Source organism: Monodelphis domestica, chromosome 8 (assembly GCF_027887165.1).
Source record: "Monodelphis domestica isolate mMonDom1 chromosome 8, mMonDom1.pri, whole genome shotgun sequence".
Lineage (NCBI taxonomy): Eukaryota > Metazoa > Chordata > Mammalia > Didelphimorphia > Didelphidae > Monodelphis > Monodelphis domestica.
The window spans coordinates 48,930,414-48,957,081 of record NC_077234.1 but is presented as its reverse complement, the minus strand read 5'-3'; the positions used below and the strand labels follow the sequence as shown (position 1 = coordinate 48,957,081).

Here is a 26,668-nt window from a genome sequence, read left to right as displayed (position 1 = left end):
TGTTTTTTAAAACTTTTTTGAAAAGATTTTATTGTCATACATGTGCAGAGATTTTATAGATTACATCCTCTTTGCTTACTTTCCCTTCTGCCTCTTGCCTCTCAGATTTGGGAATGACCATAATAAAGTGGAAGGGCAGGACTGATCATGGGAGGCATTATGGTACAGTGGCAATAGCACCAGCCTTGAGTCAAGAGGTTCAAATCCTGCCTCTGAAGCTTACTACACATGTGAGCACCTAAACTCTCAAGGTTTCATTTTCCTTCTCTATCAAATGAGGGGGGTTAAACTATAAGGCCCTTTTCAGCTTTATATCTCTGGACTATGCTTAGTCCATAACACAGTTCACGGCCCATTGTAGATGCTTAATAAATGTTTGTTGACTAACTGATTAACTTGTCTCAGTGAAATTTGGACCTTCCATAAAGGGTATTAGTATTAGCACTGGAGAAGAATGAGAAGCATCAGTAAGAAGTCACATTGTTTGAATTTGTATTTATATCCACAAGTCTATACAACTGAGGTCGATGGCCAGATCTGGAACTCATGGAAACGACTCTTTTCCTTGTTCAAATGATTCCAGGCTGAAGAAATAAAGAAAATCCAAGTCAGTTAAAGTTGTAAAACAGGCTCGAGGAATAACATATAATACGGAAGCAGTTAAGATGTAGACCTGAGAAAAATGGTTGGTTTGTTTCTGGAAGAACCATAGGAAGGAATCTATTTATCTGGAGAAATCCAATACTAAGAAGATTACAGATTAATGGCTGGGACTTTTTAACTTCATGAACTCTGAATGTGCTTCTTTCTTACTAACAGAGCTTTTATTAAGTCGTTCTTTACCACAGATCCCTTTTCTAGTTTTCTGTGACTTGAATGATTTCTCTGTTGGTTAGATCTTGTTAAAAAGAAAAAAAAATGGTTTCAACATTCACTGAACTCGTTCATTGATTAGCATCCTAGGAGACTCAGCTGCTTTGATAGCACTAAATGAGAAACGTCTTTTATTTTCTTCATTTTTTAAAGTATTTCACCAGTATTCGCCAGAATATGCCAGGGATAAACATGGAAGAAAGGCTATCAGTCTTTGATAATCTGGCCCAACTAGGACCAGAGTTCAAATTTTTACTACCTCAAACAAACAATTTCTCTGGGCCTCACTTTCTTCATCTTCTTAGACCTCAATTTCACTCTCCCTAATGCATATAATATCTGTGGACACATATCTAGAGTTCCATGGTAAGTAGAACATATATAGGGTATACATATAACCAAGGTAACTCACTCCTTTGAGACAGTAGACTTCTGTATCCTCTTTTTCTCTTAGGAATCATCAATATAATTTCCTTGATTAATGTAGCTTCTGCATGGAATAGACACTTTCTTTGCTAAGTTGACCTAAACTATGCTTTGGTTGATTCACTGGTTCAGTCTCCTAAGAATCTTCTGTTTCCCTGATCCAAGTCATTCCCTTGCTCAGCTAGACTATTCAGACCTTCATGAACTATTATACATCACCTCCATATTCAGCTGAAATAAGGCATCTCTCTCTCTCTTTCTCTCTGTCTGTCTGTCTCTCTCTCTCTCTCTCTATGTCTACCTCTCTGTCTCTCTGTCTCTCTCTGTCTCCTCCCTTCTTCCTTTGTTCCTTCCTTTCTTTCACCTAAGTCTATTTTCCTCAGTTACCTCATTTGTAAATGAGCTAGAGAAGGAAATGGCAAATCATTCCTATATCTTTGTCAAGAAGACCTCAAGTGGAATCACAAAGACTTGCATACAACTGAAAAAAAATTTAATCCTAAAATGGACCAAACCTTTCCTAATTCTACTCTTTTCCAGAACTTTTTTGTTCCATGCTTGTTCATCAGAAGAGGGTAATACAGAGAACTATCTTCTATCATCTCTGTTCTTTTCTGCCAAAAAAGTGCAACAGAGAGTAGAGTATATGCTCTCTACTCCAAAATATCTTTCTCAGCAAGTTAACTTTCAGGGAGGTGAGGAGAATGGGAGGAGGAGAGAGGAAGGTGCTAGCTAGTCCCCAGAAGGATCAGGAAGAGCCTTTTGCAGAAGATGATGATTGAGTTGTGTTTGGATGGAAACAGAAGTGAAGGAATGCATTTCATGCCTAAGGGACAGCCAGTGCAAAGGCATGAAGATGGAAGGATGTTTTTAAGGAACAATATGGAGATCAATTTGGTTGAAGCGTGGAGTGTGGAGAGGGAAGTAATAAGCCTGCAAAGGTAGATTGAGGCCAAACTAGTAAAAGCTTGATTGAAATACCAAAGTGAGAAGTTTATATTTGATTCTCGGGGTAATAAAGAATCATTGTATTTTATAGGGTAGAGGAGTGACATATTCAGAATTGCATCACTCTGTGGGTCAATAAGATGGAAGAGGAGACATGTTCTCCAGGTCTCACTAACTCTCAAAATCTAGCCTCATCCCAGAAGGATTTATTTCCCAGAGGTAGAGAAATCACTGCTAAATTCCACAGGACAAGAAAGAAACCTAACAAGATAATAATTTTAGGGATGAAAACTGAAGACCTCCAGTCTTCTGCTTACTTAGCACCTTTCCCTCATAAGCCTCTCTACTCATAAAAACAACTCAAAACCATGTGATTTGGGGCCAAAACAGGATTTCTCTTCCTTTTGCAGAGTTTTTGTTATCACATCAATACCCATCCACTATTCCATTGCACTAAGCAATAGAAATTGATTCTGCCCAGTTAAGTGAAGAAGAGGAAAGAAAGATATGGGGAAACTGGACTTCCCTTTGCTTGGGGTGGCCACTATTTTTATTTTATTTTATTTTTTACCAATTACATATAAAAACAAATTTCCACATAAGTCTTCCAAAGTTATATGATCCAAATTGTTTCCTTTTCCCCTTCCCTCCCCACTCCCAGAGCTGGCAAGCAATTCAGTTTGGGTTATAATTTTTTTTCTATTTTATTTTATTTTATTTTGGGGGGTGGTTACTAGGTAGAGAATTCCAAGATCACAGAGATCCTGTCCAGAATATTCATCTTACACTCTCCTAACCTTGCAAAAAAGCAGCATTATCTGCTTAATCCAAGCTATTGAAGCAAAGACTAAGATCTGGAACAGAACCAAGGGGAAGTATGAATAGCAACATTTGATCTGAACAAAAAGGAAACATGCATGCTGGGAGCTAAGATAGTGGAGTAAAAGATGCTGAGCTCACCTAAACCCTCCAAATACACAAAAATAGGAAATAAAGTGCCTCAACACAAAGGAAAGCAAGCCACAAGGTGAGAAGGAAAAGTAGAACAACCAACAGAATGTAGACCATCTTAAAGTACTTCCACATGGTCTGAGACAATAAAACAGCAGACACTGCCAAAGAGCCTGAGGCAACAAAATGACAAATGGAGGAGTAGCCCAATTTCAGCCCTCCCCATTTTCATGTGGCCTGAGGCAACTAAAGAGCAGAGCAAGAAGCAGCCCAGAATAGGAGATAACAGGGAATAGAAGATAGCAGAAATAGATATTAGGGGAAGGAGAATCCAGCTGATCAAAACACTTTCAAGTCTCCCCAAAATAAGCCAGCTGGGTCACCCCCTTAAAACTCACACCGAGACACCCAAAGATAGTAGGACCTACCTCAATTAATAGAGAGAACCATGCTGTGAGCTTGGAATACCACTCCCTTTATTCCAGAAACAGAGCAGAACCTCAAAAGATAGGGAAGGTAATGAAGATGAAAAAATAATAACTTGAGAGATGAGCAAAAGACAATGAAAAAAGCCTAATCTTTGGAAGTTACTTTGGTGACAGGGAAGATAAAAATAGAAGTTCAGAAAAGAAAAACATTGACAAAATTGAAATGTGAAGCCTCAAAGGAAAGTGAGAAAGTATTCAAACCCTAAAAGAACTCTGAGAAATACTTGAAAAGAAGTTAAAAATCAAATAACAAATTAAATGACAGAAAGATTCAACAACTTGGAGACTAGAATAAGCCAAAGGGAAAGAGAACAACAGCAACACCAACAAAAATACACTGAAGAAAATAACTTCCTAAAGACTAGAGATGGGTTAAATGGAAAAGTAGACGCAAAATTTTTTTTAAAACTCCCTAAAAATTAGAATTGAACAAATGGAAGCTAATGACTCAATAAGGCATCTGGAAACAAAAAGATGAAATCAAAAGAATAAAAAAATTGAATAAAATCTGAAATGCATCACAGGAAAAATAACTGATCTGCAAAATGGAAACAAGGAAAGACAATTCAAGAATCATCAGAATATTTGAAAGGTATGACTGGAAAAAGAACCTGGACACTGTATTATAAGAAATCATTAGTAAAAACTTCCCTGATGCTCTTGAACAAGAGGGGAAAATAGAAATTGAAAGTATTCACCAATTACTTCATGAAAGAGACCCTATAATAAAACATCTCAGGATTATTATAGAAAAATTTTTTAAAAACTCTCAAGCTAAGGGGAAAATACAATAAGAAGCCAAAAGGAAACAATTCTAATATTCTGGAGCCACGGTTCGGATTACATAAGATCTGGCAACTTCTACATTAAAGGACTGAAAGGCATGAATGATGATATTCCAAAAGACAAAGAATTCAGGCTGACACCCAAAAATCACATACACAATGAGACTGAGCATAATCTTTCAAGGGGGAAGAATCATATTTCATGAAATTGAGGCATTCTAGGCATTTCTTTCTTTTTTAAAACCCTTACCTTCCATCTTGGAATTAATATGTGTACTGGTTCCAAGGCAGAAGAGTGGTAAGGGCTAGACAATGGGGGTTAAGTGACTTGCAATAAAGTAACAATAAAATAACATTTAACACAGAATAGCTGTGTCAGTCTGACTAATGGGAGTTCAACCATTGGGACAAATGAGACTCAAGTGAGGTGACTGTTGGGCCCCAGGGTGGGGGAAGGGAAAGAGAGGCAAAGAGGAGTGGGGGTGGGGGGTGGGAATTGACACCAGCAAAGATGGCTGCTGAACCTCTACTTGAGTGGAGATGGGTTTAAATTCTTATAGGATAAGAAGAATTGGAGGTTGTAGGGAATGAGGTAACCTAGATTGCCTCTACTGGTTGTCTCTGGGCAAAGTGAGCTACTTGGGTTCAGTTCATTGGATGGTCCTGAGAGGGTGGGGATTCCAATATCTGGGTTGGGGGGGGGGGGTTCCAGGAAGAGTATTCAGTCATGCAGGAGGTACATGTACAGGCTGAATTATAAAGTCTTGGTGTCCTGACAGGTGTTGCTGGGGCAGTTTCTGTTTGGGCAGGTGCTGGTGTGTGTGTGTGTGTGTGTGTGTGTGTGTGTGCGCCCGCGCATGCTGTTAATTTCAGTAGGGACTGTTAATTTCAGTAGGGACTGGGGGAAGGGAAGCTTTGGTCCCACAATCTGTCAAACTGAAAAAGAAGGGACTGGAATGCATTGGCACCAATTTGTCACTCCTCTTCCCCCATCCCAAATATACCTACTCAAGGGAGTTATGAAAGGAACCTGAAACAGTTGTGTAGTCCATCAATTATTTAAGAGAAAGGAAAATATATTCTCAAGAGGTTAAAAAACACCATAGACTTCAAGAAAACTATTAAATTAAAAACATAGAACTCAAGTAGATCTATCTACTAAAGCTAGAAAGATTAACACTAAAACATCAGAAAGACTACAGACTTCTTAAATCAGTACTATAGGGAAATCACTTAGTAATTTTGAGTGTTTTGTAGAGGATATATTATAGAGGAGAAAGATGAGGCCAATTAGAAAGTTTTGTAATAGCAATATAAAAGTGATACGACTCTGAATGATAATGTGTGAACAGAGAAAAGAAATAAAGACAATAGAATCAGATGGGACAGATTGGCCAAGAAAGATGATGCCCTTCTCCCTCTGACCTGATTTGATAGGACCATAGGCTTTAGAGTATATTTCCAGAATTGGAAATGAGTCCATTAACCATTTAATCCAAACTCCTTATTTTACAAATAAGGAAACTGAGGCCCAGAGTAAGTGATTTACCTATACTAGCACAGTTTGTAAGCCAAAAAGACAGGAGGATTTTAATCTAGGGCCTATGACTCCAGGGCTCTTGTTCTTTCCACTGAGAATTATGATTTATCTGGCTAAACTCTACTCTTCAGAGTAACTAGATAATTACCTAGTTTACATTATAGAGTTTGTTCAGTCATAAGTGTTTTAAATGAACAAAATAAATAGCATCTATAAAGGAACCTGTTACACACATAGGTAGAGATATGTATCATTCTATTTACTCATTTCTCCTTCATTCTCAGAAAATCCTCCTTTGATCCTTTCATCACCATCAGCTCTCAGCCTGTATTTCTTCTTCTCTCTTTCTTGGCTAAATCCTTTGAAAGGGCCATCAATAATCAGTGTCTCCACTTATTTCCCTCTCTCTCTTTTTTTTTAAACCCTTACCTTCCATCTTGGAGTCAATACTATATATTGGCTCCAAGGCAGAAGAGTGGTAAGGGCTAGGCAATGGGAGTCAAGTGACTTGCCCAGGGTCACACAGCCAGGAAGTGGCTGAGGCTAGATTTGAACCCAGGACCTCCCATCTCTAGACCTGGCTCTCAATCCACTGAGCTACCCAGCTGCCCTCTTCCCTCTCTTTTTAGTGCTCTACAATCTGGTTTCCAGCTTCATCATTATTTGACTGAAATTACTCTCTCCAATGGTACCAACGCTCTGTTAATTGCCAAATCTAATAGCCTCTCAGTTCTCATCCTTCTTGAGCTTTCTGTTGCCATTATCTGTAGAAAATGAATGAACCACCCACTTTTCCTTGATTATCTCTATCCTTTCCAAGTCTTTGTGATATTGCTCTCTCCTGGTCCCCCTCATACTTGCTTGACCTCTCCTTCTCAGTCTCCTTTGATAGATCTTCATCCAGGTAATCATTACCAATGGTAGGTATCTCTCAAGGCTCCCTCAAAGCCTCTTCTCTTCTCCTTCTATACTATTTTGCTTGGTGATCTCAAGGGCTCCCATTAATCTAATTATCATCTCTACGTAGGAAATTCTTGGATATAATTGTTTTAGCTCTAACCTTTCCACTGACCTTGAAACTCACATCTTCACTTATCTATTGAACACTTCCAAGAGCTTCAAAAGACATATCTTAAACTCAACATGGCTCAACCTGAACTCATCTTTACCATTCAATCCTCTACTCTTCCTAACTTCCCTATTACTGTTGAGAGTGCCACTGTCCTCCCAATCATTCTAGCTGGCACCCTTAGGGTCATCTTCCATTCTTCTCTCTCTCTTGCCACCCCATTCCCTATAGTCCAACCATTAGCAATTCCTGTGGATTCTACTTTTGCAACATCTCTATTATATACATCTTTTCTCCTCTGGCACTGCCATTACCCTGGTGCAGGACCTCAACACCTCATACTTGGACTATTGCAACAGCTTGTCCCCAAGTCTCTCCACACTCAAACCTATTCTTCATTCAGATGTTTAAAATGTGCATCTGACCATGTCACCTCCTTATATGTTTACCTTAATGGTTCCTTAGTATCTCTAGAATCAAATGTAAAATCTTCTGTTTCAGGAGTAGTACAGTGGCTAGAAAGCCAGGGCTAGAGTCTAGAGGACTTGGGTTCAAATCTGACCCCAGACACTTCCTAAAGTTAAGTGGGGTCACAACTCCAATTGCCTAGCCCTTGCCTCTTTTCTCTCTTAGAACTGATAACAAGCCACAATGTAAAGGTTTAAAAAACTACTGTTTCAGGTTCAAAAGCCTTATTACTTGTCCCCTTCCTACCTTTCCAGTCTTCTTATGCCTCAATTTCCCCAAGCACTCTATTGATGCTGGTCTCTTTGCTATTCTTTGCATGGAATACTCCATCTTCTACCATTAGGCATTTTCATTGATGGTCCCTCATGCCTGGAATTCTCTCCCTCTTCTTCTTTATTTCTTGAGCTTTCTGGCTTCCATCAAGTCTCAGTTTAAGTCCAATGAAAGAAGCCTCTCTCAGTCCTTCTTAATCCTTGTGCCTAACATAGAGGTTAACTGTAATTTATTGCCTATATATCTTGTTTGTACCCAGTTGTTTTCTCATTAGACCATGAATTTCTAGAGAGCAGGAGTTCCATGCACACACACACACACACACACACACACACACACACACACACACACACACATCTCTGTATATAGTTTCGGGAGGCATTGGGGCTTTCCTTGTACCCTCAGCACTTAGCACACCTTCTGGCCCAGAATAGGTTTTTCATTAACTGACCAACTCCTATTTAATTGGCAAAACACACAGTCTTAGGGAATGCCATTGGCAAATCTAATCTTCTCCCCTACCTTTAGGGGAAGGGTCCTGAATTGTTTGTCCAAATTCTAGGGTTAGGTCTGGGTTTTCCATATCCCCATCAAGTCTAGCAGTGCTGACTTCAGAGAGATAAGGCCACTTTTGATGCAGAGGACCCAATTTCCCTCCAGTTCCTTGCAGTTCTAATGGCATGAATGGAAGCAGCTAAACCTCCAGGTTTGGGGTCCCTGACTCCTGCACTGGACTACTGTCCTTAGAGCAATGCAGGGACATTGTAGAATATACAATGAGTTTCTTACTTTCCCAAATCCAGACAATTTGGAATTTATAAGTTCTATGATCTCTGTTTATCCATTTACCAAATGCTGCTGCTTCTTTTTTTTTAAACCTCTAATTTTTGTCTAAATAACAAATCTAAAACAGAAAGGCAAGGGCTAGGCAATTGGGGTTAAGTGACTTGTCCAGGGTCACACAGTTAGGAAGTATCTGAGACCAGATTTGAACCCAACTCTTCCCAGTTTCAGTCCTCACACTATTGTGCCACCTAGGTGCCCCTCATCTGCCAAATACTTCTTGAGAGTATGCAAGATGCTTTAAAGGACACAAAAATGCACAGGCTCTAAAGTAAGAGAGTTCATAAAGTGACAGAGAATATAATATTATTATGCAATATAATATTTTTATGCAACATAATATTATATAAAATTATAACAATACTCATGACTGACTTTTATCTAGTACTTTTCATTCTTAACTCACTTGGTCTTCACATCCAACCTAGGAATTACCTACTATCTGATTCATGATCTCTATTTTACAGAGGAGGAAATTATGCATCAAAAAAGCTAAGTGACTTGCCTATGGCACACAGTTGTAAGTAGAAGATGCAGGATTTTAATCCAGGGTTTCCAGGTTCCAGGCTTACCAAATTGCCTTTTCTATCACATTTTATTTTCATTTTCATTTTTCAGTTCCACATTCTCTCCCTCCCTCTACTCTTTCTCCCACTCATTAAAGAGGCAAGAAATATAAATATCTATTATACATATGAAATTGCACCAAACCCTCTTATAAGACATATGAACAGGTGACTTTTCTTTGTAAGTACTATCTATATCCATGCCACAAACAACAGGTTGCAGATGTGAAGAAAAGGAAGGGATAATTCATTTCTGGAGAGACTGAAGAAAGATTCATGGAAGAGGAGGAAGGAAGGAAAAGATGAGGAAAAGAAGGAGGTATTTAAATGGAGCTTTGGAAGATGGAAGAATTGGATACATGGAGACTAGGGAATGGGGGAATATGTCAAGACAGTACAGCCAATGGGGATGCAGAATCCATTGCACCATGCTGCCTTTCCAAAACAGGTTGGATGAGAAGAGTCCAGAGGCAGGGAGGCTAGTTGGGAGGCAGTTTCTAAAACTCTAGTCATTAGTTGGGTGATAATGGTCTAATCTAGGGTAAGGTCAATGGAATTAAAGATGAAGAGATAAAATGATCCCCCTAGTACAAATATCAATGGTATGGAAATAGATCTTGATCAATGACCCAGAGGAATTATTCATTGGCTACAGGAGTAGGGTAGGAGGAGAAGAGGGAAAGAACATGAATCCTGTAACCATGGGAAAATCTTCAAAATTAATTAAATAATGACATTTTCAGAAAAATGATGAAGAGATAGATTTGAGAAACAGTAAGAGAAAATAATTTACAAAATTTTACAATTTTACAACTTACAAATTTCAAAATGTACAATAATTTACAAAACTTTACAGAAAAATGAGGTGAGTTCAAGAGTCAGAGAAGTGCTAGTTCCCTTTGGCCTTCCTGTCTGGTGAAATTTTAGGAATCCGTTACCTGTATAATAACTGAGTAGGTTGTACACAGTAGTTTGCTGAGTTCGATGATTACTTTGATGAGAGAAATGATCACTTGGAGGCCACTGAGTGTTATAAGAATAGAAAATAAAATAATATTCCATTCAACAACATGAGCAGGCTCCAGGCATTGGCTCCATGTGCTAGGATCCCTGAGGAAACTGACAGAAGGGAAAACAGGCAAAATGAGACCAAGGACTTTTTTCATTTTTATACCATCTAGAACAATGCAAAGTAACTAAAAAATGCAAAGCTGTGTTAACATTCATTCATTCTTGCAACAGATTTTTCTGAAGCTTTTGCTATATTTATTGTACCATGCTGGTTGGTGTGGGTTGTCCAAAAAAAACAATAAATAAATATGTGGAGGAGATAAAATTAGCCTCTCCACTCAAAGAGTTTGCAATCAAGTGCTTGAGACTAGAGATCAGAAGAGAAATAGAGCCTGAGCCTATAATTTCTCTGGCATTAGGAACCCCTACATGAGGGAACTACTTCAACTAGCTGTTACCTTCTCTTGAACTCTTCATGTCAGTCATCAGACAGACATCTGATGACAAGTGAGAGGTTGAATGATTTCCCCAGGTTCACAGAGTCAGGATATATCAGAAGTGAGTGCTGAAACTAGATTTTTCTGGTCTTCAGTCAGTTCTTTATCCATCACTCATGGGACCATAGATTTATTTTTAATTTTTTTTAGTTTCTTACACATAAAAACATTTTTACCATTCATTTTTAAAAGGTTTTGAGCTCTAAATTTCCTCCCTTCTTTTGACTCTGCCCTCCCCTCTCCATGAGATGGTAAACAATCTGATATAGGTTTTACATAAGTAATCATGTAAAACATCTTGCTATATTAATCATTTTATGGAGAAGATATCAAATTTAAAAAAAAGAAGAAGAAAGAAAATGAAATATAGTATGTTTTAGCCTGTATTCCATTCAGCTTCCATTAGTTCTTTCTCAGAGGGCAGGTGGCATTTTTTCATCATGAGTCTCTGGGATTGCTTTGGATCATTGCATTGTTGAGAATAATTCTATAATTATTCTGTGAAAATTCTGTAATACATCATTCACAGTTGTTCATCAAGAGATATTGCTGTCAGTGAATATAATATTCCTCTGGTTCTGCTCCCTTGGGATTATTGATTGAGAACTGGAAAGGACCTTCAAGATGATTTAATTCAACCTCCTCGTTTTACAGAGGAAGAAACTGAGACCCATAAAAGGGTTAGAAGGGATTAGAATCCCATTCCGAGTTCAGCCTAATACCCTCTGGTCCACAACTATCTCTCCTCTATCCTTCCCTCTAGCTTTATTCAATAGCAGGATAAGATGACACATGGTCAAATACCAAAGTGTTGGAAGAAGTAATGAATTCTCTAAGAGTTGAGAAGGGAGAAATCACTGTGAGTTGGAGTAGTCATAGAAGAGTGGAGCTGACCATTAGCAAGAACATAAGGAAATGGTCAAAAGGATTTGGCCAACTCTTCCCAACTTGGTCCCCAATTGCATTATTTGAATTGTATTAATTTCCCTGTATCTATGGGGTTGTGGGAGAATCAGGATAGGCTGAAAAGCTCTTTCCAAATGGACAAAAGCTAGAGTGATGGACAGAGGCACACTCCTTCAGCTATCAGGAAAACCATTCTAACAACTCAAAGCCCAAAAGTAGAATGGACTGCCTTTATGAGAACTCCATCTCTGGATGTCTTCAAGGGAAGGTTGAATGGTCACTTTGGGGTTATGTTTGGGAATGGTGGAGGGAGCCATGATTCAGAGTTCTCTTCCAATCCTATGATTCTAGCCTTCTGCTCAGTCAAAACAATTGACCATAACCTAACAGAGGCAGAAACCTAAAAACATGCCCTCCTTCCCCCCTGGTCTCTCAGGTCAAGCTTTATCCATTTGACAGATTTTCTGACTCATTTCCAGTTCTGTCTTAACATATATGTGTCATTTGGCTTAGTTTTTGTTTTCTTTTTTTTTTATCTGTTTGCATGACTAAGCTTCTCACTGCAAAGATTCCTTTGGCAGGCTGATTTAAATTTGCCTGTTTATAAGCTATTTTGTGAGAAGAGCTGCTATTCTGTGAATCCAAAGTCAGGGCTGAGGATTTTGCCCCATGGCAAACCTGGAAAATCATATCCCCAATTGTGAAAATATAGTACTAAATGAAGCAATGGATAAACACAGCCACCTCCTCATCCTGAAGGTGAAAGCCAAGACCAAAGCTGCTGATGGAGGTGGGGGAAGGACAGGAAGAGAATCAGAGAGGCAGCAGCTGATGAGTAAGACTGGAACTCTTAAGCACCTAATTTTGCTCTGCCCTAAACTGGATTTCAACCCTTCCAGGTCCTCTAAAAAAATGACATCGATTCTTGAATCTGAATTCAAATTGCCCCTATCATTAGTACTCCATAGCCTTGGGTACTTATTTAACTTCCTTGAGCCTTGGTTTTCTGATCTGTAGAATGAAGGAGTTGGACTAGAAGGTCACTGAGATCCTATCTAGCTCCAGTTCTAAGATCCTCTGAACTAATTCCATCCGAGTTAATAGCAGAACTTTCTTAGAACAGAAACAGACAGTCATGTAGATAATGCCCCTATTCCCCTACATGTGTGAACCTCTCTTTTCTCTTCCTCACTTCTACATGGTTTTGCCTCATTCATTTTCTTTCTCTGACCCACGTTCTTTATTTAGCTTTCTCTTTCCTTTTCTCCTCTCACCTCAGTTTCGTTGACTTCTTCTCCTCTCTCTTTTTTCCTTCTTCTCACCCTTGGGCATCCCTGTGGCACCCAGGGGTATTGCTGAAGTCCTTCACATGAGATTGGATTCAGTAATATCTTATGTATCTTTCATTTTCATGCCACTTTCATTTCTGAATATATCTACCCATCCCTCTAATTGCTGCTTCCAACCCTGAAATTGATTCCTTCCAACAAAGAGAAAATCAACCATGTATGACAATAAATATAATATTCCTTTGCTGTTGTTCCCCAAATCTGCAAAGAAAAGAGAGGGGTGTGTGTGTGCGTGCAGGCATTTTTAATTCATATGATTGTAGTCTTTGTGTGTGTTTTTTTCTGGTTATGCACAGTTTAGCCCCAGTTACCTTTTGCAGAATTTTGATGTCAGATACACTCAGCCCATCTGGGCACCAATCTAATCAATCAATCAATCAATCGATAAACATTTATTAAGCACCTTCTATGTGCTAGGCACTTTGCTAAACATGGGGGATATAAAAAGAGATAAAAAATGGTTCTTGGCCTCAAGGAGCTTACAGTCTAATGGGGAAACAACATGTAAATATTTACAAAACAAATTTATGTAGGATACATAGGAAATACTTAATGTGGTATGAAGCATTGAAATGAAATGGAGCTGGGAAAGGTTTCCTGATGAAGATAAAATTTTATTTGGGACTTAAAGGAAGCCATAGATTCTCTGGGTTGAAAAAAAAAGTCTCCTATCTGGTCCAACCCATCCCTGAGTCTTCTCTATAATCTTACATATAAATGATCATCCAGCCTCTGCTTATCGACTTCCAGACCTCCACTGATGGGAAGATCACTACCTCCTGAGACAACCCATTCCACATTTTTACCACTCTGAATCTGAATGCTATTTCTGCTCCTTGACTGATACCTTCATGCCCTTGAGGAAGTCACTCCTTATCTGGGTCTCAGTATTCTCAGCTGTAAAATAACATGATTGTACTAGATGGCTTCTCGGGTACCGTCTAGCTCTTAACTATCCTAGACTTCTAGAATCCATCATGCAGGATAAGCAACTTTTTATTGATTTCTATAAGGGTGCTCACTCCCGTGGCTGGTTTCCTTTTTTAGTTTTAGAATGTGATACTAATCTATTCTTATAGGGAGCCAGTGTGAGTGAAGGATTGCTCCATCATGATCCATCCATTTTTATTTAGAACTGGGAGAGACTTCCTCAGCCATGTCATCTAGTCCCCTTATTTGATAGCTGAAGAGTCAAGAACAAGAGAAGCGTAAAGTCTAATTCATGGTCCCAATGATGACCAACATCAAGGGCAGTCTTCAAGATGTAAAGAAGTCATTCGAGGGACAGCTTAAGGATTGTATATTGAAGGAGAAAATACAGGCTATCCAACTGAATACTGCCTGAGTGATGGTAGTGGGCAGCTAATCCATTTATTTCAATAAATATTTGTTAAGTGCCAACTCTGGCCAGACAATGGGTCAGGAAGACAGAATCAAGTTCAGGATTGGGGACTAGAGACAAAGACAGAAATCAATCACTTGCCAGTTGATTCTTTGTATGAAGGCTTCGGATTTTTCCATATGACAGAGCCACTTCCTTCTTCCACTTGGCTACCTTTGTGGGTCCCTGCCCAGCTGTCAGCCTCGTAAGATCTCCAAAATCAGTGACTAAGGGGAAAAGCTATTGTCTCTACTTGTCCCACTATGACTTACTTCCCTCACTGCCAAAAAGGTACTAGGCAAAGCAAGAGTAATGGTGTGGTATGAGAACTCACTTCATTGAGACAGTGATTGGAACTGACTTAGGAAATAAAGTCTTTGTCATTTAACAATTAAGCCCTTACTATTTACCTGCAGAAGGTAAGGCTTTCAAAAATACACCTGTACAAGCCTGAAGTACTCGTGAAAGTGTACAACTAAAATCCTAGCTCAGTCACTAACCTATAATTTTCAAGTGTTACCTTGTCCTCGCTCCTGCTCAAGTAAGCTCCAGTCTAGGACACTGACAAGCAGCTTCCTTTCTCTTCCAGCTTTCTGGTAACCCTTGAGCACTGAATAACCATTGTTTCCATTGGTTAAGGGGGAAAAGTTAAATAAGTGAACAATAAACAGTTCTTTGCATCTGTTAATGAATACTGCCATTTTGGAGGACCTTGTTTATTTTTTTATTTGTTCCAAAATTAATTTGTATTAAACTCCAAATACTAATGGGGATTATGAATGCGACATGCCTTCCCTAGCTTCCATGAATTGGGAAATTACATCTTACCTCCCTGTGGTGTCTTCAAATACATACTCCCAGCCATTGAGGGTACGGCAATACGGTCCTTGCACTAAACCCAACGCTGATATCACCAGACAATATCCAGAGAAAGCAATCCCAAGGACAGAAAAGATAATGGAGAGTAAACTCTAAATTAAATATAGAAGAATTTCAGTGACATTAAATGAGACAGAGGGTATTTGCAGTGAATTATCATACAGGTACTTCCTTTCTCAATCTGGCTTGAACTTACCTCATTGGTTAGTATCAATAAACAAATTTCTACTCGAAATCTAACTGATTCATAGAGCTATAACTTGTCATTTTCTATTTGGGGAAAGAAACAAAATCCGTGCCTGGGGAAAGTCACACAAAGCTCTCTTTGATTGAGAGATTGAGGCAGAAGTGAAGGAGGAGTATATTGAAGTAGACTATATAGTCTGCCATCTTGGTGACTTTCCATGCTAATTGTTCTTGATAACTAAAGGCTAAATTCTGTTGTTTAGTCCCTGGGGACTTTTATTTGGTACCCAGGGACAAAGTACCAGTTACCTCACCCAAGTTCTGCTTCTAATGATTTAAAAAGGCCTTTTCACAGTATCTTTATCTTATTTATTTTTTATTAAAACCCTTACCTTCTGGCTTGGAATCAATACTAAGTATTGGTTTCAAGGCAGAAGAACAGTAAGGGCTAAGCAATTGGGGTTAAGTGATTTGTCCAGGGTCACACAGCTAGGAGGTATCAAAAGTCAAATTTGATGCCAGTACCATCCATCTCCAGGTCTGGATCACTATCCACTGAACCACCTAGCTTTCCCTTAAATCTTTTAGTTTGGCATCATATAAACCAATCTTGCAAAATTGGCCAAATAGTTTGTAGTTTTGTGTTATGTATACAATATAATTAATTTATGGCAAAAAGTTGTATAGGGATTCATATTAATAATATAAATATGAAGTACAAATATTTGAAATATCTGAGATAACAATAATTTATTAAGCCCTTATTATTTTCAAGGTACATGCCTTGGGGGACACATGAAAGTAGAAGACACAGCCGCTGTTCTCAAGGATTTTACAACCAAGTTAGAAAGATAAATGCATTCGATGACCTGTAGAATCTCTGATATCATTAGTTCAGGGAAATTCCAGTGTAATGTACATTGTTAAATAACTTTAGTTGACAAATCACATGAGCTAATAAATATCAGAAGTAGGAATTGAATCAAATTTGTCTTGGTTCTAAGCCCAGCAATCTATTCATCATAATATAGTACCTCTAGATAAAATATATACACTTAAACTGTAACTATTCATATAAATAGCATGTGAGAAGTCCCCAAATTAGGCATATAAATAAGTACTGTGAGAGTTCAGAGTACGGAGAGTCTCATGAACTAGGGTGGTCAGGGAAAGGTATACAGAAAAGTTAGCATCTGACCTGGCCCTTGAAGACAGAAAGTTGGGACAAGACATCTAAGGTGGAAAAAACAGTGGAAGCAAAGGTTCAAATATGGGAATGTGGATGTCATGTTTTGAGGACAGTTGACTAGACTAGTTTGATTGTTCTGAAGAGTTCATGTAAAGGAGTAGGAAAAAAACCAGAAAGATAGAATGGAACCATATTGTGAATGCCCTCCTATATCAGGTTAAAGAGTTTGGATTTTATCCTGAAGGCAAAAGGGAGCCATGAAAAGTTTTAGAGCAGTGGAGTATAATGAAAACAGATTTTCAGAATTTTTCATTGGTATGTAGATCAGAGAGGGGAGAAATGAGAGTCAGGAAGACTAGGTAGGACCATCTTGAGATGGTCCAGGTGTGAGAGATAGTATTAGTCTGAATTAAGATGATGACAGAGGCAATAGAAAGGAAGGAAATCAATATGGAAGAAATTTTATAAAATTTTACAAAATTTAAAAAGAAATCGATGTGAGAGACATTAAGAAGAAAGAACTGATAATACTTGGGCAAAAATTGGTGTGGAGGCCAAAAGATAAGGAGAAGTCAAATAAATACTTCAAGCTCTTGAACAAGAATGACTGGGAGAATAAAGATACCATTGACAATAAGAGAGAAGTCAGAGTGATGACGGGATTAAAAAGAAAGTAATTTGGAGAGAAGACAATATGTTTTTCTGTCTCTGTGAAGACATAGAGATAATATGATGAGCTTGAAGAGGCAATGGGACATCTAAGCCATCTCGTGTCACTCGTCTGTTCAAGAAGCTTCAATTGCTACCTATTGCCTCTAATATAAACTACAAATTCCATCCTTTGGGTATTTAGAGACCTTTACAATCCAGTCTTTCCAGTTGATTATATGTTATTCCTCATATATTTTGTTTTTCAGCCAAATTGACTTATTTGCTGCAACATGCATATAAAATACCATCTCCTGCCTCTATGCCTTTGTATAGACTGCTCCCCTCCACCCCCCCCCACCCCATGCCTAGAGTGCTTTACCTCCTCCTTTCTGTATCTTGGAACCCTTTAGCTCCTTTAAGGTTCTTCCACCTCCTACCAGAGACCTTTCTTAACCTTCCCATTTCTTTGTTCATCAATGATGAGATTACTTTGCATATATTGGCATGTTTTAGCAATCAATCGATGGACCAACAAATATTTATTAAGTGCATTCCAACAGAGGTTTAGTAGATGTTAAACCAGCCTTGAAGCTTAGAAAATCTGAATTAAAATCCTTCCTCTGACTCATACCAGCTGAATGATCCTGGGCAGATCATTTACCCCTCCATACTCTAGACAACGCTCTAAGATCATTTAAGTTACCAAAAAAGTGTGGATCTGATGCTATCCACAATCCAGAGAAAGAACTGTGAAATGTAGAAATGCAGAAGAAAAACATGATTGATCATGTGGTTCAGTGGGGATATGATTGGGGTTTTTGGTGTTAAAAGATCACTCTATTACAACTATGAATAATATGGAAACAGGTTTTGAACAACGATACATGTATAACCCATATATAGCTCCAGGAGGGGGAAGGAAAGACAGGAGGGAAACATCATGAATCATGTAACCATGGAAAAATATTCTAAAGAAATAAATTAATTTTAAAAAGATGTAATCACACAAACAAAAAAAATTTTTTTTGATCTGTATTGGAAAGGGAGTTTCCACACCTGGGACTTCCCCATACTAGTGAAATCAGAAATCAAGTTTCTTTTTCTTTTTCCTTGTGTCCTCATTGTCTTACACATTTATTGATTGAAATTTATAGTATCAGTTTAAAAGTCCTGGGTTCAAATTCAGCCTTAATCACTTCCTAGTTGTGGGATCCTGGGGAAATCACTTAACCCCAGTTGCCTAGCTCTTGCTGTCCTTCTGTCTTAGAACTGATAGTAAGAAAGTGTGGGTTAAAAATGGGTTTTAAAAAAAGGAAAGAAAGAAATGTATAGTATCAGCTCTTGGATAAGCCTGGGAAAGGGGAGATACTTGAATGGAAATAGTTCCCCCAAATACATTTCAAGTTATTCAAATGTTTCCTAGTATGAAAAATTGATTTATAGATTAAAGCTTAAGATAAAGATTATAGATTAAGCGTGCAAAGGGAAGGGAATATAATAAATAGCTAAAAGTTTAAAAAATAGTTCTTGACCAAAGATGCATGTAAAATCCAGTGGAATTGTGCATCAGATATAGGAGGGGATGGAAAGAACATGATTTTCATAATCCTGGAAAAATGCTCTAAATTAATCAATTAAATAAAATAAAAAATAAAAATAAATAAAAGGAAAATTCTGTAAGACTTTAAAAAATAGTAACCAAAGTCAAGAAGAATGTTGGATTTTCACATTCTTACTACTTCGTGACCTTGGGCAAGTCACTTCTTTCTGAGGCCATTTCTTCACCTGTAAAATGGACTGAATGATCTCTCTTCCAATTCAAATATTCTGTTAAGTTATTGTATAGACCCCTAAAACAGAGGATATAGTAGTAATACTGGGCCAGGCTTTCAAGAGCTAGTCATCCACATAAAGCCATGTTTAATGATTTGATGTCATGCAATAAAATTTAAAAAAAATTCTGCAAAAAAAATAAATTATCTAGGAGAGAAGGAACAAACTTGCCCAATCTACCCCCTTCCCTTCCCTTTGCACTCTTAAATGGTATCACTGAAAATGATGTAATTGGTTTTTTTCCCAAAATGCTTAGTTTTTGGCTATCTGAAAGGAGCAATGAGCAGTTCTTGAACCCAGGCTTTAGTTGTTCAATTATAGAACTGTAATATATAACACAGCATTACGTACTGTCACTATCTTATTGTTCTCTGCAGAGACAGCCTAACCGAGAAGAGTTAATGAAACCCAGAGCTACTTAGGAAGCAAAGCCCTTACCATATATTTTTTGCTGCAGTTCTCACTCTGACAGCATTTATACGGTGTATCCCTCTCCAGTATTAGGAGAGCTGCTGCTACTATAAGCATCTAGAGGAGAGAAGAGGTAAAGGGTTTAAGGATGAATGAAGCCTTAGTTCTAAAGTCACTTTTCATTCATTTTCTTGTTGTTGTTCAGTGATTTTCACTCCTATCCGACCCTTTGTGACCCCGTTTGGGATTTTCTTGGCAAAGATCTTGGAGTGGTTGGCCAGTTCCTTCTCTGGTTCATTTTACAAATGGGGAAACTGAGGCAAATTGGGTCATATGATTTGCCCAGTCACACAGCTAGCAAGTGTTTAATTCATATTTGAACTCAGGTCTTCAGGACTCTAGACCAGCACTTTATCCACTGTGGTTCCTAGCTGTCCTTTTTATTCATCTAGTGACTGCTCATGATAAAGGAGGAGGAAATGGGTAATCTATGAGAGAAAGGGGATGGAGCTCTTCCCATTCTCTCACTGACTGAGTCTGGGAATTCACCAGTCAATTCTCCCTCAATTTATTAAGATCTTGGGGAAGGTGGTGAGCAGCAAGAGGCACTAAAAGACTCAGACTCTACATCTAAGTCAAGAAATAAAGTGAAGCCTGTTCTCTGAATTACCCAGGATGCTTGTCTACATAAATGAATGCAGTTCACTCCATTTGGCGTTTTTGATCCGTAAATTCAGAGTTTAATCCCTGAAAAGAATTGTGATTTATCATTCTAGGTCCCTGACTTGTGTCCCAGAGTATTGGGAGGCTTGTAGTTCTGAGAGGATTCTCCACTGAAACATTCATCTCATGCAGGAAACAAAGCTCAGTTTACTTCCACTTTTCTAGGTTTGTAGCCAGAATATCTAGTCTTTGACTATCTAAAGAGATAGCAGGGCATAGAGACATGGATGAGAGGACACGGGTTCAAGTCCTGTCTCAGTTACATACTTTCCATGAGACTTCAGGCAAATCTTACCTTCTCAGGGCTCAAGACAAACCTAAGACAATAAAATTGCTGAGAAATTACTGGTCTGAATTTGAAAGGAAGCTTCCGTATCTGAAAATTCCCTTTATTGTTGTTCAATTGTTTTAGTTGTGTTTGATTCTTCATGACCCCATTTGGAGTTTTCTTGGCAGAGATACTGGAGTGGTTTGCTATTTCCTTCTCTGGCTCATTTTACAGATGAGGAAAATAAGGCAAATAGGGTTAAATGACTTGCCCAGGGTCACACAGTAAGAATTGTGGAATCACAAGCAGAATCCATCTTTAATCTTAGCTATCTAAACTTGTTACATTAACCTCCTTACGGATTTTAAATACTTTCAAAGGCTCTGAGGTGGTAGAATTCCAATGGCAGATCCTTTGGCCAATACAAGAAGAAGTTACAGTTTTGTGAGCTGGCTGTGTGAAAATCCTTCACCCAAGCAGATCCCAAACCATCTCTGACTGAGAACAAAAGTCCTAGGAACTTATTGGAAGCACATGGAGTTGGAGTTACACTTGCTCAGCCTCACAGAGAGTTTCTGAGGTAGGATTTGAAACCAGATCTTACAGACTCTAAGCCCAGCGTTCTTATCTGCTGCCCCAGAGTACCTCTTTCACAACTGTCCCATTTTTATTCTTTATTTCAGATAGAAGTGACAGATTCCCATCCCTTTTCCCAGAACCACTTTTTAAAAAAAGGATGTCAATTATACTGCATTTTAAATTTCTTTAGGGTTTCAAATGCTTTCATTTTTAGAACTTGGTCTATAAAGGAAACAAAATTTATTGTTTCTTTCTCATAATGGGAATCCCAGTTTTCAGCTTTTTCTGTTGCTTTCCTGCAATCTAAGCTCTGTTATACCTTTCTAAATAATTCTATCCTCTAGGTCCATACATATAGTGAGGTAGATAGGTGTTTCTCCTGTAATTTATTCATTTTACTCACTTCCTCTGGGCAAACTAAGTAATTTTTCTCCCCTATCCACACTCCAGAAAAAATAATTAACTTTTTACCAAACACCAACTAAAATGAACATTTCCCTCTACACACCAGATCAGATAATAGATTGGATGTGAACCTGTAAGTCTCTATTATATATAACTTGCTTTTCTCTTTAAGCAACCAATTAAAAATTCAACATATAATTTTCAGTTGTGCTACTTATCTCTGATGCTTCCTGGACATCTGCTTTCATCCATGCAATTCAAAAAAAGATTCTCTGACCCTCTTTTCTTTCTTTCTTTTTAAAAATTTGATCATCTTAGCCCTAGCTCTCTTCTTCCTCTCAAACAAAAAAGAAAGAAAGAGAGAGAGAGAGAGAAAGAGAGAGAGAAAGAGAGAGAGAGAAAGAAAGAAAGAGAGAAAGAAAGAAAGAAAGAGAGAAAGAAAGAAAGAAAGAAAGAAAGAAAGAAAGAAAGAAAGAAAGAAAGAAAGAAAGAAAGAAAGAAAGAAAGAAAGAAAGAAAGAAAGAAAGAAAGAAAGAAAGAAAGAAAGAGAGAAAGAAAGAAAGAGAGAAAGAAAGAAAGAGAGAAAGAAAGAAAGAAAGAAAGAAAGAAAGAAAGAAAGAAAGAAAGAGAGAAAGAAGGAAAGAAAGAAAGAAAGAAAGAAAGAAAGAAAGAAAGAAAGAAAGAAAGAAAGAAAGAAAGAAAGAAAGAAAGAGAGAAAGAAAGAAAGAAAGAGAGAAAGAAAGAGAGAAAGAAAGAAAGAAAGAAAGAGAGAGAGAAAGAGAGAAAGAAGGAAAGAAAGAAAGAAAGAAAGAAAGAAAGAAAGAAAGAAAGAAAGAAAGAGAGAGAGAAAGAGAGAAAGAAGGAAAGAGAGAAAGAAGGAAGGAAGGAAAGAAAGAAAGAAAGAAAGAAAAAGAAAGAAAGAAAGAAAGAAAGAAAGAAAGAAAGAAAGAAAGAAAGAAAGAAAGAAAGAAAGAAAGAAAGAAAGAAAGAAAGAAAGAAAGAAAGAAAGAAAGAAAGAAAGAAAGAAAGAAAGAAAGAAAGAAAGAAAGAAAGAAAGAAAGAAAGAAAGAAAGAAAGGAAAAGAAAACCAACCTTGAAGATATATTTATAGTGAACTATCTTCTAGAATAAATAATGTTAAGGGAAGGTTCCAAGTTAGGACATAGGTGTTGGTGGAAACGTTACATGGTCAAAGTTAATGTCTGGGAAATATTCTTAGTTAGGGATGAGAGGAGAAAGTAGGTGCTAAATGTAAAGCCGAAGACCCGAGTTCAAATTTCAGCTCTCCAGTGGTAGTCTTAACTTTTCTTCAGTTTTAAAATGAGAGGATTTGGATTAGATGGCCAGTGAAAACCCTTCGCACCACCCCTGACCAAGTTTTAGAGCAGTTACCAAATGGTCACATAACCTATTCATTGACTAATTTCTAATTTGACTAATTCTAATTTGAAAAACTGAAAACTAATTGAAAAACTGAAAAACTAATTTGACTAATTCGAATTGTCTGAAAAACAAAAATGAAAGAACTCATTTATGTCAGATTGCTTTGAGTAGCTCTGGTGGATTTTCCTATTAACAGAGATGCTAAAAAAAAAATGGCGGACTAGGACCTGAAATCTGCCTTCAAGGAGAGTAATTTATTAGACGGTCAGTACCCTAAAAATAAAAAGTAAAAGCTGGGTGACTGAGGACTTTCTAGTCCTGTAAGCCAGATTTCCTCCCAGCTTCCTCATGCTTAAATTCTTTGTATCCGTGACACTGAAAACAGTGGCTTGACCAATCATGTCCTATCTTTTGCCCCTGTTTTATTATTCAACCCTCTTCCTTTATTGCTTTTATTTCAGAATAAGCCATTTCCCCAATAAATCCACATCCCCCAAATGCCACTTACCATGACGCCTGAAAAACAAATCCCTTCGAAGTACCACACGTAGTTGGTGAGTTTGTGGCTAGATGCATATGATGTCTGTCCATTTGGGAAATATAACAAGATATTAACAATAATACTCCAAAGTGCGAGGGGTATCATCAGACAACTGAGGCAGCCACTGCATCTCCGAGCCCCCATCCTGGTGTGGGCAGCCACTGAGTGTACACTTCAGAACTCGAGTGTCAAAAAGCACTGGAAGATTTCTTTCCTCACTCTTCTTTCTTTCCTTCCTTCCTTCTTTCTTTCTTTCTTTTTTTCTTCTTTCCTACCTGTCCCTCTTTTCTGGGTCAGACTTTCACTACATATTCATGAGGAGCCAGCTGCTTAGCTATAACTCCAGCCAGACATTATCAGCATTAAATAGTTTACTGTTCTGGGAACAATAGACAATAATCACTGGCTGAAGAGCCTGACTCGTCTTTATCCTGTGCCAGAAGTAATGAGGTGTGCTGTGTGGTGGGTTCCTTTTTTGTTGTTGTTCTACTTTTAACATGTCATTTTCCTCCAGATTAGAGACCTCCAGCCTTAACTCCGTGTGAGTTTTAAGAAGGAAGTTTATAGAAAGGAAAGTGAAGCCAGGCAGCTTTTATCTGACTACTGCAAACAGGAGGCTCAGGGAGAACAGGATGATCATCTGAGAGTACAGAGAAGCAAGTCCCAAGAGGCACTGGGAATTCTCAGAGCTTGACTTTATGCCATGCTAGTACCCACCTTCCTTCTCTGCAGTTGAGAAAGATGTAGCTAGATCTGTTTCAATGGACATGCCTCTGGCTCGTCATATGTATGTGTATATAAACATATCTTACATGTATGTATATGTCTGCTGACATGCACACATTATATCTATCTATATATGTAGATGAGAGAAGATAGACACATGTATTATAATGAGCTGGTCTCAGAGTCAGAAAGACATGGGTGCCAGTTTGGCCTCTTATACATACTGGTAGTATGACTCTGGATAAGTCACTTAAGTCCTCAGTGCTCTAGACACAGGTCTAGTTCATTTCTTTCTCTTTCTCTTTCTCTCTCACTCTGTCTATTTTTTTATCTACCTATCCATCCATCCATCCATCCATCCATCCATCCATCTCTGATTCTCTCTTTGTCTATCTGTCTGCCTGACTATTTTTCTATCTACCTAGTTGTCTATCTATCCATCTCTGACTCTCCCTCTCTCCCTTTCTCTTATTCTCTCCCTCCCTCTGTCTGTCACTGTCTGTCTCCCTCTTTCCCTCTCTCTGTCTCTCTTCCTCTTTCCCTCTCTCCCTCTCTCCATTTCACTGTCCCTCTCTCCCTCTATCCATCTTTGTCTCTCTCTCCCTCTTTCCTCTCTCTCTTGCTTTCCCTCTCTCTGTCTCTCTTCCTCTTTCCCTCTCTCCCTCTCTCCATCCCTGTCTCTCTCCCTCTCTCCATCTCTCTATCCCTCTCTCCCTCTCTCTGTCTCTCTCTCTCTCGCTTTCCTTCTCTCTGTCTCTCTCCCTCTTTCTCTCTCTCCATCTCTCTGTCTTTGCCTTTCTCTGTCTCTGTCTCTATCTGTCTCTGTCTTCATTTCTCTGTCTCTCTGTCTCTATCTCTCATCTCTTTTTCTCTCTCTCCCCATCCCTCCACGTCTCCATACATCCATCTCTGATTTTATCTTTCTATTTGGCTATCTATGTATCTATCCAGATACATATATACATTCACACACACACACACATACACATTTAATCTTCTGAGAAATAAGAAGAAGCAGAAATTCAATTCTTGTCTTGATTAGCAAGAAATGGAGGCAGGAAGAAATTAAGTGACCTAAAGGCTTAAGGGGTCAGGTAGGCGGTGCAGTGGATAGAGTACTGAACTTGAAGTCAGGGAGACTTGAGTTCAAATCCTGTCTTAGACACTTACTAGCTATATGGTTCTGGCCTCAATTTCCTCAACTGTAAAATGTAAATTATAGCACCACTCAGTTTATAGGGTTGTTGTGAGGATTACATGTGCTTATGCTTGTAAAGCACTTTATAGACCTTAAAGAGCCATCGAAATGCCAGTTCTTATTAACTTGGTCAGGGTTACCTAGTGGTAAGAGTGGAATGGAACAATGACCTGAAGAACCATTGTGGTGCCACAGAGAAAGAATGACCTTTGGGAATCGACATATCTGGGCTCTGATTCTCCCTCTAATGCTTATTATGTATTTTATATACTTATTATTATTACATATATTTATTATATTTTTATACATTATATATAATGCTCTTTTTTCTAATCTGTACAAATAAAGGGGTTGAATTAGAAAGTCTCTCATAATCCTTTTCGTGTTAAATCAATGATCCTTTAATTTCACTCTCAGGGTAGTGTGATAAGATTTTACTTTGCCAGGAATCCTTCTAATCCCAACCCAGGTCAGGTCAAGTATGGCATTACAATGGGGCATCATGCCAGTGTTCAGAAGACTTTGTTCTTTTAGTCTCTTAAGCAGAACCCCCAAGGTAAAGGGACTTGGGTTTCTGATTTGTCCTTACCGTATCGTCTCTGAGATAAACACCCCATCCTTCTTTAAGCCTTGTGAAGAGTTTATACTATTAGTAACTGAGGAAATAGACAAGGATGTAAAGCAATGCATCAAGAGGGGCAATTATAAAATTATAAGAAGTTTTCATAGCTAATTTTTGCTTTTAATAAAATATAAACACAGCCAGGAATGAACTGTTTTGGCTCATTTCTGTCTCAGGATTCAATTTCACTCTAGCTTTCTCTCTCTCAATTCCCTAAGGATAGACTTCCTGGCTTCTCTTGCCTCCTCCCTGTTTTCCCCATGAGTAAACCTAAGAAAATTTCTTCCTTTTTTGCTCTGTCCTTTAGGCTCCAAGGACACTCCCAGGGTAGAAAAATAGGTCTTAAATAGTAGATCACCGGGTCTACATTTATGTCTCAGGCATCCATCTCAATTTCTCCCAACTTCTGGTACCCAAACCAAAATCAATTCTTCACATAAAGGTGATATCTAAGAAAAATATGCACACTCCTTCCCCCCTCCCCCAACATATTTTTATTTACTTTGTTAAATATTTCCCAATTACATGTAAGAAATTTATAACATTCATTTAAAAAAAAATTTAGTTCCCCCTTGAAAAGGCAAGCAATATTGATTATACATGTGGAGTCCTTTAAAACATATTTCCATATTAGTCATGTTCCAAAGGAAATATACACATGAAACAAGAAAAATTAACAAAGTAATAAAAGCATGCGTCA

The 26,668-nt window shown here is 38.2% G+C and overlaps 1 protein-coding gene across 2 annotated transcripts; it reads right to left on the bottom strand.

Moving 5' to 3' along the window:
* On the bottom strand, nt 1–25,541 carry LOC100012360 (transmembrane 4 L6 family member 18). Of its 2 annotated transcripts, XM_001364182.5 has the most exons (5): nt 23,390–25,525; nt 19,551–19,640; nt 15,203–15,345; nt 10,169–10,349; nt 1–584 (listed from the first exon to the last, which is right to left on the bottom strand). In XM_001364182.5, exons 1-5 carry the CDS (start codon nt 23,564–23,566, stop codon nt 570–572), a joined length of 606 nt encoding a protein of 201 aa, XP_001364219.3. In that variant the 5' UTR covers nt 23,567–25,525; the 3' UTR covers nt 1–569. The 2 variants fall into 2 exon arrangements, with proteins under 2 accessions (XP_001364219.3, XP_056664060.1); XM_056808082.1 differs by lacking the exon at nt 19,551–19,640 and having other exon boundaries at nt 23,390–25,541.
* Between the last annotated feature and the right edge of the window lie 1,127 nt (nt 25,542–26,668).